The following is a 14,257-nucleotide window of genomic DNA, read 5'->3' as shown; positions in this document are numbered from 1 at the left end:
AAGAAAAAATATGCATTAACTTTTATCACCTGCAGTATGGAGATTCTGCAGCAGAACTCTTTTAAGCCAATACTAGATGTGTTTATGGAACACATCTAGTAGTGTTTTTACCTTATGACCTTGCATGTTTAAGTAAGGTGTAAGGTGTTATTGTTGTTGAAAAGTAGGTTTGTCTTTTCACAGAAACCCTAAAGCTGCTGTGCAGAGGACCAACAAAAAAGTCAACAATGACCCCACACTGCGCATCCAAAACCTTTCCATTCTCATCAGACAGATAAAATCCTATTACCAGGTAAGATTTTTCCTTGTTTCACTGTTTTTTTCAAAAAGTTCTGTTTGCATTTGTTCATTGTTGAAACGTTAAAACAGCAATGTCTGTATGAAATAGAAAGTACTTAAGGTAAGTACTCATATAATGTATGTCTGAGGTGGTGGAGTTTTCTGCCCCCCTCCTTTAGCTTTATCTTGGCTGAGCATGTTTTTTTATTTAAGTTCAAACATATGGCTAAGGCTTTAGCTGCTCAAAAAGAGACAAATGTGTCTTTGTGGGACTTTGGATTGTGGCTCTTATCCATATGTTAAATGACTCAGTAAATATAAAAACATATCAGTAATCTAAAACACACTTATGTGGTGGTGTAATATGTTTCAAACTGGGGTGGAAATATCAGATATGTTTTATGTTTATCTTACGTCAGGATGTCCCCCATTTCCCTTTTCCGCCAACAAATATTTGTTGCAGTTGTCCAAAAAAGTATAGTTGTATAAAAAGTTTTTAGATTTTTAGCACTTTGTCGTATAACTTAATTCGCATCGTGCTTAGTGCTTTAAAAAAGTTTCAAAGTGAATTAAGTTTACAAATAAGGAACTTAATTCAATGTCAATGAGCTCAGCTCATCAATGTGAAACATAGACCAATAACAACCCCTGCTTTGAGCAGACTGCTTCAACACTTCTTATACGTCTAATGAAAAATAAATAAAATACAAGTAAATATTGGAAAAAAAATAAAATAAAAATAATGCTAAAAATTAACAAAATAAAAAAAAACAAGCAAAACATCAGTGTACTAGCAAATTATGCTACCATAAGTCTGTCTAAGGTAGTACCTAGAACATTTGTGAGACAGCTGTGTACATTTTCAGTGTAAGCAGAGACCTGCCAAGAATTGCTGGATCAGAACTCCACGTAAGGTTTTTTAGGCAACCAAAATGTCTGTGTCACGCTTGATTTAAGGAGTCTCTCCTGTTCTGGAGCTGCATGATAAATGATTATTAAGGTAAATGATTATTCATCATGGCAACACTAGTCATTGGATTCTGTGGGACAAAGTTTGAAACATAATGTGGGTAAACTCGTGTCGCTATGGTGACATTCTACAGTGCAATTGGTGTGGTTTAAGGTCTAGGTGCACATAGCCAACAATGAAACTCTAGGTCATCTGTTGCATTTGATTAATTCCTCTGTGCTTGGCCTTGCCTTGTTGACCTTTGAGTCCCACTATTGTTCAGAAGCTTGTGTCTGCAGGTTCAGCCTGACGGAGACCACCCTCAGGTTTAAATCCCTTGCTGTGTGTCCAACTGCCCCATTGTTGTCGTTTTTCTAGTTTTTTTGCACCAGCTAGTAAAGCATTCCTGGAACAAAGCTTCTATATCCCCTTAGGAAAATATAGTTCCTCAAAAATGTCTCATGTAATGGTCAAAGTTAAAAACCAAATGGTATTATTTATGATTTACCGTAAATGTTAAAGACAAGACAACATTTTTATTTGCTTGGAGGGTCAAAGGAACAAGCATTGATAATGTGTTTGGTCAAGCATGTGAACAAAGGGGAGGGAGTGAGACATCTTTGTAGCATAGCAGTCTATGTTGGGAAAAACAGTGTAGTCATTGTCATTCTTTTAGCAAAGTTGGATGGAGATGTTCAGGAGGTGAGAAACACCAAACCTTTTGCCGTTCTCTTAGTTTTGATTTTTAACCTGAAATTCAGTTTCAAATCTGAAACAAAGGCAAATGTGCACTCTTCTTGGTGAACTTCATGAAGTTTCACATTTCCGACAAATAGTTAAAGTTAGTGTAAACTAAATCAAGCTAAGGATTTAGATTCATTTATTACTACTGTGAAGCATCATAAAAGACATGCATGGAATATTCATTTTCAGATTTGAAAAAACCCACCCTTGTGTTTTATGTAAGGGTTAATGGCCGACGAAGTGTGCGGTTACTACTTTTTAACGCACGCCGTGGAAGCCTTCGCGTCGGACGGTTGCTTCCGCGAAGTGCGTTAAAAAGTAGTAACCGCACACTTCGAAGGCCATTAACCCGCTTATACCATGGTCATTTAAAAAAAATTTTTTTTTCAATCAGTTTTAGTACTTTATTCTTGTTTTTTTTTCGATTTGGATCACTTTTCTCATAAACAGCGTAATCGCCGCATCACGTTACATATAGTACATATATATAACATATAGTCCGCGTCGCGCAGCACCACCGCTGCAGTCAAGATTCGGCGATAGATATATGCTGATCGTCCCGATGGGTTGAATAAAGCATCAATTCAGAGGGAAAGTTAATCGCTTACCGCTTGTTTTTGCCCAGATGATGAAGCAAAAGGTTGTTTTACAGAAGCCGGCGCAGTGATACAAATCATTTAAGCTAGCCGACCGGAACTTCTTTTTTCACCATGCGGTTATCAGGTTTTAACGCATACCCAGCAGCCAATCAGAATCGAGTATTCACCCGGACCATGGTATAACTACTTTTAATTTGCTGTAATCTGGAATCCAAATTGAAAAAGACTACCGGTACTATTTTTACAGGTAGTATTGAAGATGGTGTTTAGCTTAAAGCTTGAAATGCAAAGAAATTCAGACACACACAAACTCAGTGGGATGTTGCCTTTGGAAAACACTCCTGCATATGTCCACAGATGTTCCCCCTTCTGTCAGAGCATTATATTTCATGCCTGGGAGGAAAACTAAAGGAGTTTATTACATCAGAGCCATTGCTGCCTCTCAAATGATCTGTTGTCGAGGGAAACAAAAGAATTAAACCATTAAAGGCAGATGTTTAAAACAGTTTTTAGTAGTACCTGACAAATGTCTTTGTGATGGTTTTCATAAGACGGTACAAGCTCTCTTGGGCATTTTTCTCCACATCAACTTATACTGGTTCAGAGCCTGCTATTGTTCTGTTAAAGTACCGGTAGACTGAGTGAGAGGATGTCTAGACAGCTTTGGTCTTAGAATTTGGAGTCTTATGATCAGATGAAGTTGAAAGAACCAGAAACTGTCTGTGAATGCAGTTTCTAGTGGGGAAATACCAACAGGCAGAGTTTTTCCAGGGACACGTTATATCTGTTACAGAGAGATACATGGATATATGGCACATTTAACCTATTTTGGAATTTTTATTTGATAAGTTGATTGGATAAAGAATGGATTTGTTGCTTAGAGTTTAAGTCACTCCAAGGACATTCCTTTATATAAAGAGATTTAAATCACACCTGACTGCATTAATTTGAAACTCTTATTCACATATTCATTTTTAGTTGGCTGAGGTTTATGTTTAACAGTCTTAGGCACTCAAAAGGCTAGATGGTACTTTTAGAAATAAATGGTCCTCTCTCTTCCCCCACTGCTTAAGTTGGGGGTGTGGCACAGTGTTGGTACTCCTGTTTTGACGGTTTAAATGGTAACAGAGGCCACCATTCATGGAGAGTGTATAAGACTCCAGAGCTTTGAGAGGACACTTGGTTGGTTTCAGAGCATTGCCTGAGAACTACACTTTATGTTTCATTGGTTTATTATGGACTACAAAAAGTTCTGATAAAATAATCTCACCATAGTTGCACTAAGATATTTTAAATTCATATTTAACACATTTTTCTCACATTGAATCTTCTCTACTTTCAAATTATTTTTTAGTATTTTAATTTATAATTAAAACAGATTTTCTTAATTCTTTGTTCTGATTCAAAAAAATCTTTTGAATTTTCAACAAAATGATAAATTATATTTACAACATCTGAAAAGATGAAGGAAAAAAAGTCTCTTTATTCTTATTAGTATTATTAATATTTCATTTTTTTCTAATTAGTTATGAAATTCCTGACTTGTCTTGCTGCTCCTCTGCATCTGTCATGGTCAAATCAGTTATTTGGGACATAAGACTAAGTGTTTGTCACAAAAACTAATGTGCTTGATGGTTAACGTGTCCTTTTGAAGAAATAAACTAGTAAAGGAATCAACATACGGACAGCAAGATGTCCTTTTAAAGAACTCTGTTTATCCAAAAACCTTATCTGACCCATTTTATTTTTGCTAGAGTTCCTCAAAGGCTTTTTATTCTCTTGATTACACATGAAACGTTATGCAGTAATATACTTTAATGTTCATGTTATGTAGGAAGTAACTCAAAGTTCACTTGAGACCTCAGCCATAAATGTTTCCTTCTTTTCATTTTTGTATCTTGTAGCCTAACGGTTCTAAATATTTGTAGTTCTTAGTTCAGATAACAGTTGTTCCTGCTGTCTGTACTTAAAGTACTGAATTATTCCAAAACTCAAACAAACCAAACTACTTTTTTCATTGCTCTCCTACTGAGAGTTCTACTTGTTGTGAAGCCACTGCATGCACACTGGCCAATGTTTCTTTGTTTGCACTTGTGACATCCAAAGTGGAATATGTGGCAGTGGTGAAGTACGGCCATTTCTCGTTTGCTAAAAGGAAGCTGCTTTTAGGTGTTTGCAGAGTATCAACGGGAAACTGCAAGTTCTCCTTTTTCATGAACTAAACATCTGTTCTGTTGTCATTGTTTTATCTGATGCAGTATTTTGGTTCAAATGTTCAAACTCAGACAGGCTTCATATTGTAGTTTACGGTATTTTTTTTTTGTTAAAAAAAGACAAGTTTGTTAAAGACAAGTTTGAATTAACCAAATCTTTAATATGTTCTGACGTATTTGACAACAGTTGTATTTATGCTATAACATTACAATGCTTTTTTAATAATAATTTCCCCTATAAACTGATGCTGAAACATTACAAGTAGGCAGGTTTTAAATCCAAGTGAGAATCATATTATTATTTAAAACTGCAAGTGCACATTTGATTAATACTTCAAGCTTAGATGCTAAAATTGACAACACACATGACCCATGTTTCACCAATGTTTGCAGTATCATTCGACAAAACACTGATGGATGATGATAATAAACTCTGCAGCTGATTTAAAAAAAAATTCCATCCTTATGGTGCTTTTTAACCTCACACTTGACTTATATCCATCTGAACTGTTTAAGTCAATTTTTGAAAAAAGTTCAGTAGTTATTATCACAGGGCCAGTAACCTCTTGGCATTTTTGAAGGTTTGTTACATCACTAAACAGTGGGGTTAGCTTTGTTTGCATTCAATCAAAACATTGAAAGGAAAGAGATTGAATGTGTGTTTTGTGTGAAGATCTGAAAAAGCAGAACTATTTCCCTTCCTATTACTGGTGGTAAATGAACCAGTTTAGCTCAGAGGCTCTGCAGTTTTTTGGCTGGCAGAAGTCCATAGAGGGCAACAAGAGTGAGTGTTTGTGTGTTTGGAGAAACATTACTGTCATGTCGTGCTCTAGAGCATTGCGAGAATAAACCCATCTCCCTGTTTCTATGGCAACATTCTATGGCCGCAGAATGGGTGTGACTCAGGATTTGAGGGTTCAGGCACACAGGCACTCTCTCTGCAACAGCACAATTAGCCCCCTGTTGAAGCTTGGGTAGTAGCGGAACTTGTGCTTGGGTGGAGGGGTGGAAATTGGTTTTGGAGAGATGCGTGTCAGGGAAGTCTAGTTCACAGACAGTTCCTGTCAAACATAAATGCTACGGCTTTGAATTATTTTTGCTGACATGACTTCAGCACAAACATTTAAACTTCCTGCACATGCCTCCTCATGGTAACATATACAGTTACCTTTTGTCTTACATGTAATTGGCGCCTCAGCGCACATGGCATGTGCAACTGTTTTTTTATTTTTATTTAGCTGCATAAAAACAGAGCTCAGATTTCTTGGCCAGCCGTATTTCATAGTAGAAACCTTAGAAAGACTTGTGGACCCCATTTTAACCACCAATTCATTCAGTCAACTAAAACTAAACATCTCAGTGGGACGAAAAAGGATCCACTGTTGAGGGCTTAAATCTAGCTGAAATCAATAACACATAAATGAAGTGTCAGGAAAGGGGGATGGGGTAAAAAGGAAACACCATGAAAGGCATATCCATCCTGTGTATTGAGTAATGGAATTGAAATGGCAACCCTTTTGTTTCCTTTCATTCCCTTCATCTCCATCATTTCTATTTAAACCATGTTTTAATTTATTTTCAAAATCCTCAGTTCCACATTCCTGTTTTGTGACATTGACATGGAAAAACTGTCAAAAGTTCCCCTTTTTACATGGTCATTTTTTAAAAGCATTGTGTTTGTATGGCTCACAGTGTTTGTGATACATTTCCATGATTTGGTCAGACAGGTGTTGCTGAGTGTACTTCCTGTTTTGTTCATGTTATTTATGACAGCTCAGCTACTTCTGGCTAATCCAAGAGTACACTGCTGTGATTTACCTTTAATCGTCTCACTATAATCCTTAAGGAATGTCAAAATATTTTGTCATTACAGCTAAAACCTTGTGTATTAGTAAGTATACAGTTTACTTTATCTACAATACAGTTACCTGTATTGTAAACCATAAATATTTATGTAATCTTTAGGATTGTCTGCTATATACATTTTTTGTAAGTCAAAAAACAAAACAAAAACCTTTGTGGTGTATGTAAAGATGAAATGTTACTGGAACTAAAAACTCATTAAAATCCCACTCCGATCCTCTACTGTAAAGCATTCCCAGTGGTCTTTTGATTATGATTATGTTGTTTTTAGCCAAAACCAAAAAATCTGTCGTTTTCTAGGACATAGTTTCTGCAGAGCAGCAGGTGTTTATTAGAAATTTGCCTCTAAATTGTGACTGTTGGCACGGAAGTAACCCTACGCTCATTTCCCATGATCCCTCTGTTTACACTCTCTCCCGCTAGCTTACAGCCCCTCACAACCCCAACATTACTGCTATAACAAAAATGTAGAGCAATGTCGGAGCTATCCCGCCATACAGTTTTAGTGCCAGATGCCAGCTCAGACAAGGAAAACGAAGACCTTAATGGATCTATTTGTCTTTAAGTGGATGCATCAGAAGGGAATGGCAGGGAGCTTGTGTTCTGCAGACTGTAGTTTTAGTTTTTACGTAACAAGATTTTTCAAATGCTACAAGAACATGTTCAAAACACCAAGAACACAATTTTCATTGGAATGGGTCTTTAATCACCAATTGAGCTTTTCTGTTGATTTTGTGACTGATGATGTTTTTCCAAAGATTCTCAAACAAGGCTTCTAAAATTCATAAATCTATTGTTTTCTTTTCAAATAAAAAATATGACACATTAACAAATACTAAATAGGTATCAGGGATGTGATCCCTCTATAGTTCCCGAGGCTCTGAGAAAACAAATTTATTAAATTGTTTTAAATCAAAAATTCTAAAACATAACACTGCAAGTTCAAGCTGTCACTGAAATGCATGATTCTTTATAAACCTGTTATCTTTTTATGTGACAGTAAACACCACTCTTACATGTGTTGTTTAAATGTTGGCTGCCACACCACCCAACCACTAGTTATCCTTGTGATGTGGAAATAACTACATAAAAGCTAGTGTGTTTCAACCCCTCAACTGGAGCTGCATTATAGTTCCTCATGACAGGATTTGTCTGATTTTGCCCAAAGCTGACACGACTTTATGCTCAGATGTCTTTGGGTGCCACACCAACTATTTTGTCTGACACTTGTGGAAACCATCTGTCTCAGTCTTTAGTAACAGCGACAGCTTTGTGATTTCTTTCTCAGCCGTCTAAATATTTAATCTTTCCTGCCAGATTTTTATCCCTGTACAATTTAAGACACTGAAATAAAAAACACAAGTGCTGTTTCTGTGATTGAGGTTAACATTTATCACATTTCTTTTCCTTAATTCTGTAGGATCATTCAAAATAAATCATATTAATGGACCAGGATTTTTTTTTTCCTCAAGTGCTTTTCAAAGGTGTCAGGAAGATAGATTTGCCAGATCAGTACTCTTCTCCCCTCTGAGGGAAAAATCACGAAACCAGGTTCTTGAGCTTGGAGCTTCATTTCTGCAAACAATCAGTTTCAAAACTTAAAAACCTTTTGTGTAATTGTGTCAGGACAGTTGTCTAAATATGAAATATTAAGTCTGTTTTAAACTGTATTTTGTTATTCTTTTATTCTCAAATGGTAACTTTAATATTTTTAATGTGCAAATGGTCTAAAAACATCCCGCTCAATAGTCCATTCTATCTAAATTAAATTAAATTTTTTGGCCTGTAAACTGTGGTTGCTTAAACATATTACTTGTATACTATTATATTCTTGCAGAAATTCAAAAAGTAAAGGGTAGATGTAGTCATTTAACCCATAAGAACCCATGGTGACATCAGTGTAACCAAAAAATAACTGAAATTTGTTCTGTGGTCCACTTGGTTTGTGGCAAAATACACATACTGGTAAATTTATTATTAAGAAAAAATTGGTCTTGGTTCTTATGGGTTAAGATTATTCTGTTAAGCTACAACTTATTGAAAGTGCAGCAAGTTTGAAATGAACGGCATGTGATGAGGTCAGCATTCAGCAATATGTACAGGCCAGATGGTTACAGCAGGAGGGAGACTTCAATAAAAGCTGTCACCAATATAAACCTCTTTGTTAAGACCTCAGTGTAATCCTCAGAACTGTTAAACTGGCCCACAGTTACACTCTGGTAAAGCTAAACACAAAACATTTAACTTAAGTGAATTTAATGTGGCTACAGCTCAACAAGATCCTTCCATATCCATTCAGATCTAGTTGCCTTAGAAATGAACAAGAAACCTTTTTGGCAGTAAGTTAAACATATTAACAGTAGATGTCTACACTGTTAGGAAAGCAGTGGATTTAGATCAACATTAATCTGGTTCTGTTTGAAACGTCAAATTGTAATCAAAGGCTTTGATTATTTATTTACATTTTGCCTAACTTGACTGCCATGCTTTTATATCTATGTTCGTGATTATTGCAAGTTGTCTCTTGGCTTAACTGTATTCATCATCATTAACATAGTGTAAACGTTAATTACTATTAATCTTTAGATTATTTTAAAGATATGGTCGATAAAATTACGTTTTGCTCTCAACCTTATGTTGCTAATAGTTACTGGCTTTCTGCAGATATTTCTTTTACTTTGGACTAACAATAAAATCTTGAGCTCCCAAGCCCCATTGAATAAAATTCTTTATGTGGAGCAGTTAAGTTAATGACTCCTTAGACTCCTTTTTCTTTCTTCTAAACACTATGATGTAATCTGTTTGTGTGGCAGGAGAGCCTCCAGCAGCTGGTGATGATGCCTTTGCCAAATGTGCTGGTGCTGGGGCGAAACCCTCTCTCTGGTAAGTTACAGTGTTAAAAATGATACAACCACAAGACTGCAGAATGTCTGACTTCAAACAGCACTGTAGAACTTTCCATTTGAGCCCTCCAAATCAACGGTTTAGACGTCTGACTCCAACACTAAGTGTGCATGCAATATACAAAGACAAGCTCATTTTACAACTTTTGTCAATCACTATAACTTTTGTTACTATATGTTTGCTAGAGATTAAACGTTTTCCCTTTTATTTGCCCATTTAAGCTTTTATTTAAACCCATAAGCAATAGTTATAGTTTTGAGGAAAAACTCGTTTTAATTTTGACTCTCACAAACTGTGTTTGTTTGGTCATTTAAAACACTAAGCCATAGGGAGTGTGTGGTGATTTATCACATAAGGTGACTCAGTCATCCATTTTGCTGGAAAGCTTTGACCCGCTGAACCCCGACCGTGCTATCTGATCCGTCTGAGCAGCTTGGAAGCTACACTGCTCCAGTATATGAAGACTTTAGTGTTTATTATAACACTTTTAAACAGCTTGACCCAAGTAGCCCCAGATGCTACTTGATATTCCTGGATGTAGTCACAGAAGAGAACAAAACTGGCAGCAGGTGGTCACTGGAAAGCACAACTGAGCTGCTGTTAATAAAAGGTTTGTTGGTTTAAAATGTGAGCCATGTGATGAAAACATGCACCAGGTTGTCCACTCTGAGGTGAATATTCTGTACACATCCAATCATCAGCTCTTAAAAGTGAATGCAGAGCAGAGTTGCATATTATGTTGATAGATGTCTGTCCTACCCTGAACCAATGACGAGCGTAATCATCCTTTCAGCACTTTTGACTGTCTTCTGCTTCACATGGGTAAACAAAAGGATGATTCACGTGATAGTGAGTGTGTTCACGATTGTGCTATGAATCGTACTGTCAGCCACAAATTCTGATATGAATTATAGTCAAAAAAATCCTTACACCCTTAATATATTTTGACTGAAAATATAATTGAACCAGTGCTTGCATGGCTACTCCAGGTAGGTGTTTGGGAGCAGTCAGAACGCATTAGACAGCATACCTCTAGGACTTCTTTGCCCTTTACCCTCTAGCTTGTTAGAGAATCAGTCAGCCAGTCAGCTTGTCAAAGCAGCAGTGAGGAAGAGCGTGGCTCAGAAGCTGCCAGCTGAAAGTCATCGGACATGTGGCTTTTATTATGCTCCCATTGGGAAGAAGGGGGGGGCACCGCTGCTTATAAGTGCACGTGTGTGTTCAGTTGGCGTATGGGGGGAGGGTGTCTTCACAGCCGTGCACAGTGGGAGTGCACTGTAATACCCCCCCCCCAGGCTCTAAGCCAGCCTAGTCTGCTGTGCTTAAACACGCACAGTGAGATGGACAGAAGCACCGCCTCCTATGCATGCAAGGTGTGTTTAGTCGCCATGTTTGTATCTACATGTCACGACACACAAACGGGGAGTTTCTTCAGATCTCTGGCCTGTCAGCTGTTATGTTGTTCACAAACCTTCTCTTTTACGCCAAAAATGTGAAGAATGCGTTAAAGATACATCATTTTCAGTTCAATAACAGTTGAGCAGGTTGAAGTCTTTTTATGTAATCAAAAAGAAGAGATATTAATATTTAATTACTGATAGGAGCCACCAATTAGGATCTTATCTGCTCGATTATAAACTACTGTACAAGCTACATATAAGTCCTTGTCATTGGTTTATTAATGTCTTCCTTGCCATCTTTGCAATATCATATTTTATGCAGGAGTTGTATCATAGCCACAGATTTCATTAGGTTTGGGAGGATTTAACTCTGGAACCATAGTTTGAGTCAAAGGAAAAAGCTGCCTTCCCTTGTTTACTGTTACCAATGGCACTGCACTGCAAACAGTTGTCCGCAGTCCTTCCGACCTTGTTTCCTGCTAACAGGGTCAAATAGGAGAAAAGGATGTGAAGAAGGAAAACCTATACTTGTCAGTTTGGTTAAAAAATACAAGTTATTAGTTAGAGGAAGGAAGCTGAGGGTGTGATTTTTAAGTTCTTTCAACCTTTTTTTCTAAATCTGGCTTCTGCCTCACATAGTAACACAATTATTTCCTTCTTTTTTGTTCTTTAAGGTTTATACTGCTTTTCCTCTTTTCTGTTTTTTTCTACCTAGTCTCTCCTTACATTTTGTCCTCTTGCTATTCCATTTTTGTGTTTATAATTTATGCATCCTGTGAGCTTCCTTATCTCTAGCAGTGAATGTGCTCAGCTGAATTTCCATTCTGAGTAGAGTGGGTTTATGTGGCTTTAATGGAGTGTTTTTAAGCCCTGTCATCATCCTTGTAGACCTAAATCTGCTCATTTTTAATGTGAATTTAATTAAATGGAATGATATGAATGGAGGTGCTAATGATTAATGATGTTTTATCTTTTTGCATTGTTGGCAGAAACTGGCATAATAGGAATTGATTTAATTTTTTAAACTTGGGGAGGATGCAGGGAATTGTCTGATAGCAAAAAACCAAACAAAAAAAACCCCAAACAAACCATAATTGGCTTATAAAAATCCTCCTCCTCATTCATATGAGTCAAAGTAAAACGCAAAAAACAGTACTGTGTTAGTCAGTGAAATGTTTTTTCCAGGACTTCTGCTGAGAAAGGAAAACTTTTAATTTCAAAACTATTCAAAGATTTTAATAACAAAAAAATAGATATAGACTTTATTGATGTGTATTTTTCAAAAACTCCACAAAGAGAAAAGTTCAGGTTTATCGACAGTGTACTTTATTTTTTAAAGCAGGTTTCTGCTCCTTTGAATGTCCCTTTTTGACCTGCGGCAAACAAGCTACCTTACTCTTAGAAAACCGTTACTAATTCATCAGAGCTGACCTGTGTTCCCACCTGCTAACCCCTGGGCCTGATTGTTACCATGGTTATCATTCTTGCACTCACATTGAGAGATAATTCAGATCTAATGTACAAGTATGAGGAGTGCGCATATGTCACACTTCATAGTCTAACACTCACACGTGCACACACGCACCGACACACATGTGCCACCTGTTTTGCTGGTGTTCATTCTCAAATCCCTCAGATGAGCTCAAGCCTGTCATGCAGGCAAACAGCTGTCTAATGGGTTTTTGACAAGATGTCGCAACATCAAAAGAATCCTAAAACCTCTATCTGCCTGCCCACTATATATCCCAGTATATATTGTCAATTAAAAAACATATCAGATGTAATCTATAATCTTGTCTGGACAACATCAGCTGGCACTTTAACCATTATCCATAAATGTATTGACCTGTTTGTTTCTCATTTATCTAGATTACCTTTGAGAGGAGTTTTAACACTTCAAAGTCTTAGGATTCAAAGGGGGAAAGCTTTAGCCTGTTTTATAGATAAAATAAAATAGTACGGAGCCCCTAAAGGGCCATTGAAGAAAAAAAAAATTTTTGAAGCAAAAAGATAAAAATATAAAAACGAATGGGTGAGCACCAGTTGGTATCGGGTGCGCACCACTTATTATTATTTATTTATTTATTTATTTTTTACCAGTTACTAACAGCCATTAATACAAATAACAAATGGCTTTGGTTTGCCGTAAGAATCCAAATGCCAAATATAATTTGGACATTTTTTTGAAACAAATCAATTGACTTTAAAACTCGTTTAAGATGACGTTCAGAGATGATGTAATTGTGACGGTAAGCAAGCAAAGCTGCAATCTTTTTGTAGACGAGTCAAAAAGTAAAGTAAAACTCAATTCGCTCACGTAATGCCATTTCCAGGTAACTTGGGAACATTTCTCTGTGTGCAAATTACCTAGTAACTGGTGTGCACCCAAAACTAACTGGTGCGCACACGTTACTTTTTTTACTACAATTGCCCTTTAGGGGCTCTGTAGTACAGTGATCTTGTATTAAACAAGTAAATAAAAACATCAACATTTGACTTATTGTAAACAGCTGCTCTTTTCTATAATGATTTTGTTCTTGTTTCATACTAAAGCAGTTTGTCTTTCCCTGAAGTAGCTTTCTTCATCACTTCCTTTTATTTATTTATTTTTTTTAGAACAAGGTCTAGATGAGATGGGAAAACTTTTGTTGCTGCTTCTTGGCTGTGCTGTACAGGTAGGAGCTCACTTTTATATATTTCATCTGCATAGCTATACATTTGTATTTCCTTCAGCTTTCATGCAAACTTATCAGACCTTTTTGTTAGAGCTGACTGTCCTCCTTGAAGATTTTGTACCTTTTTATTTTCAAAGATGCATTTAAATGTAAAAACAGAACAAGATACTTTGGTTGGCTTTCATTCTTTTATTAATTATTTTACAGTAATGCTTTATATAGCCCAGCCTTTATTTTTATGAAGATTTTTGTTTGCTTTGGCCTTAAACCATCTCCAACTTTAACACAAAGTTTACAGAGTAGTGAATGAAGGGAATCTGTGTTTTTGGCTGGAAAAACAATCAATTCAAATGAACTCCCAGTTGGTTTACTGACAGGACCATTAACTGGCAGTTTGTTTCAATTTCATTTTGTCTTACATGAAGCCCATGGACACTTCTGTCTTGATCGTCGTACAGTGCAAGATAGTTGAGATCCCAACTAGATTTCCTGTTCTGGTGGAATCTCATGTTCTCAGAGATTTTCACCTGATCCATAGATTAGCTTTCATTTAAAGATGTTATTATCTTCCTGCTTCCTGGAAACTTCTATCTGATCCACTTCTCCTTTCAGTGTGCAGTCCTCTGTCCTC

At 36.6% G+C, this 14,257-nt stretch overlaps 1 protein-coding gene across 9 annotated transcripts in view; it reads left to right on the top strand.

The window, feature by feature from the left end:
* Positions 1-14,257, top strand: part of ccdc88a (coiled-coil domain containing 88A) — a 45,680-nt gene that overhangs the window by 7,423 nt on the left and 24,000 nt on the right. For all 9 annotated transcript variants that reach the window (XR_002874696.1, XM_023963111.1, XM_023963109.1 and 6 more), the window contains exons 3-5: positions 184-292; positions 9,461-9,530; positions 13,568-13,626. Coding sequence is in view for 8 of the 9 variants with exons in the window: in XM_023963111.1 (XP_023818879.1) it covers positions 184-292; positions 9,461-9,530; positions 13,568-13,626 (238 nt within the window). In the remaining variant the exon portion in view is untranslated. The remainder of the gene's footprint in view (positions 1-183; positions 293-9,460; positions 9,531-13,567; positions 13,627-14,257) is intronic.

Source organism: Oryzias latipes, chromosome 15 (genome assembly GCF_002234675.1).
Source record: "Oryzias latipes chromosome 15, ASM223467v1".
NCBI lineage: Eukaryota > Metazoa > Chordata > Actinopteri > Beloniformes > Adrianichthyidae > Oryzias > Oryzias latipes.
The sequence above is the reverse complement of the archived record's forward strand: the minus strand, read 5'-3'. Positions and strand labels throughout refer to the sequence as shown.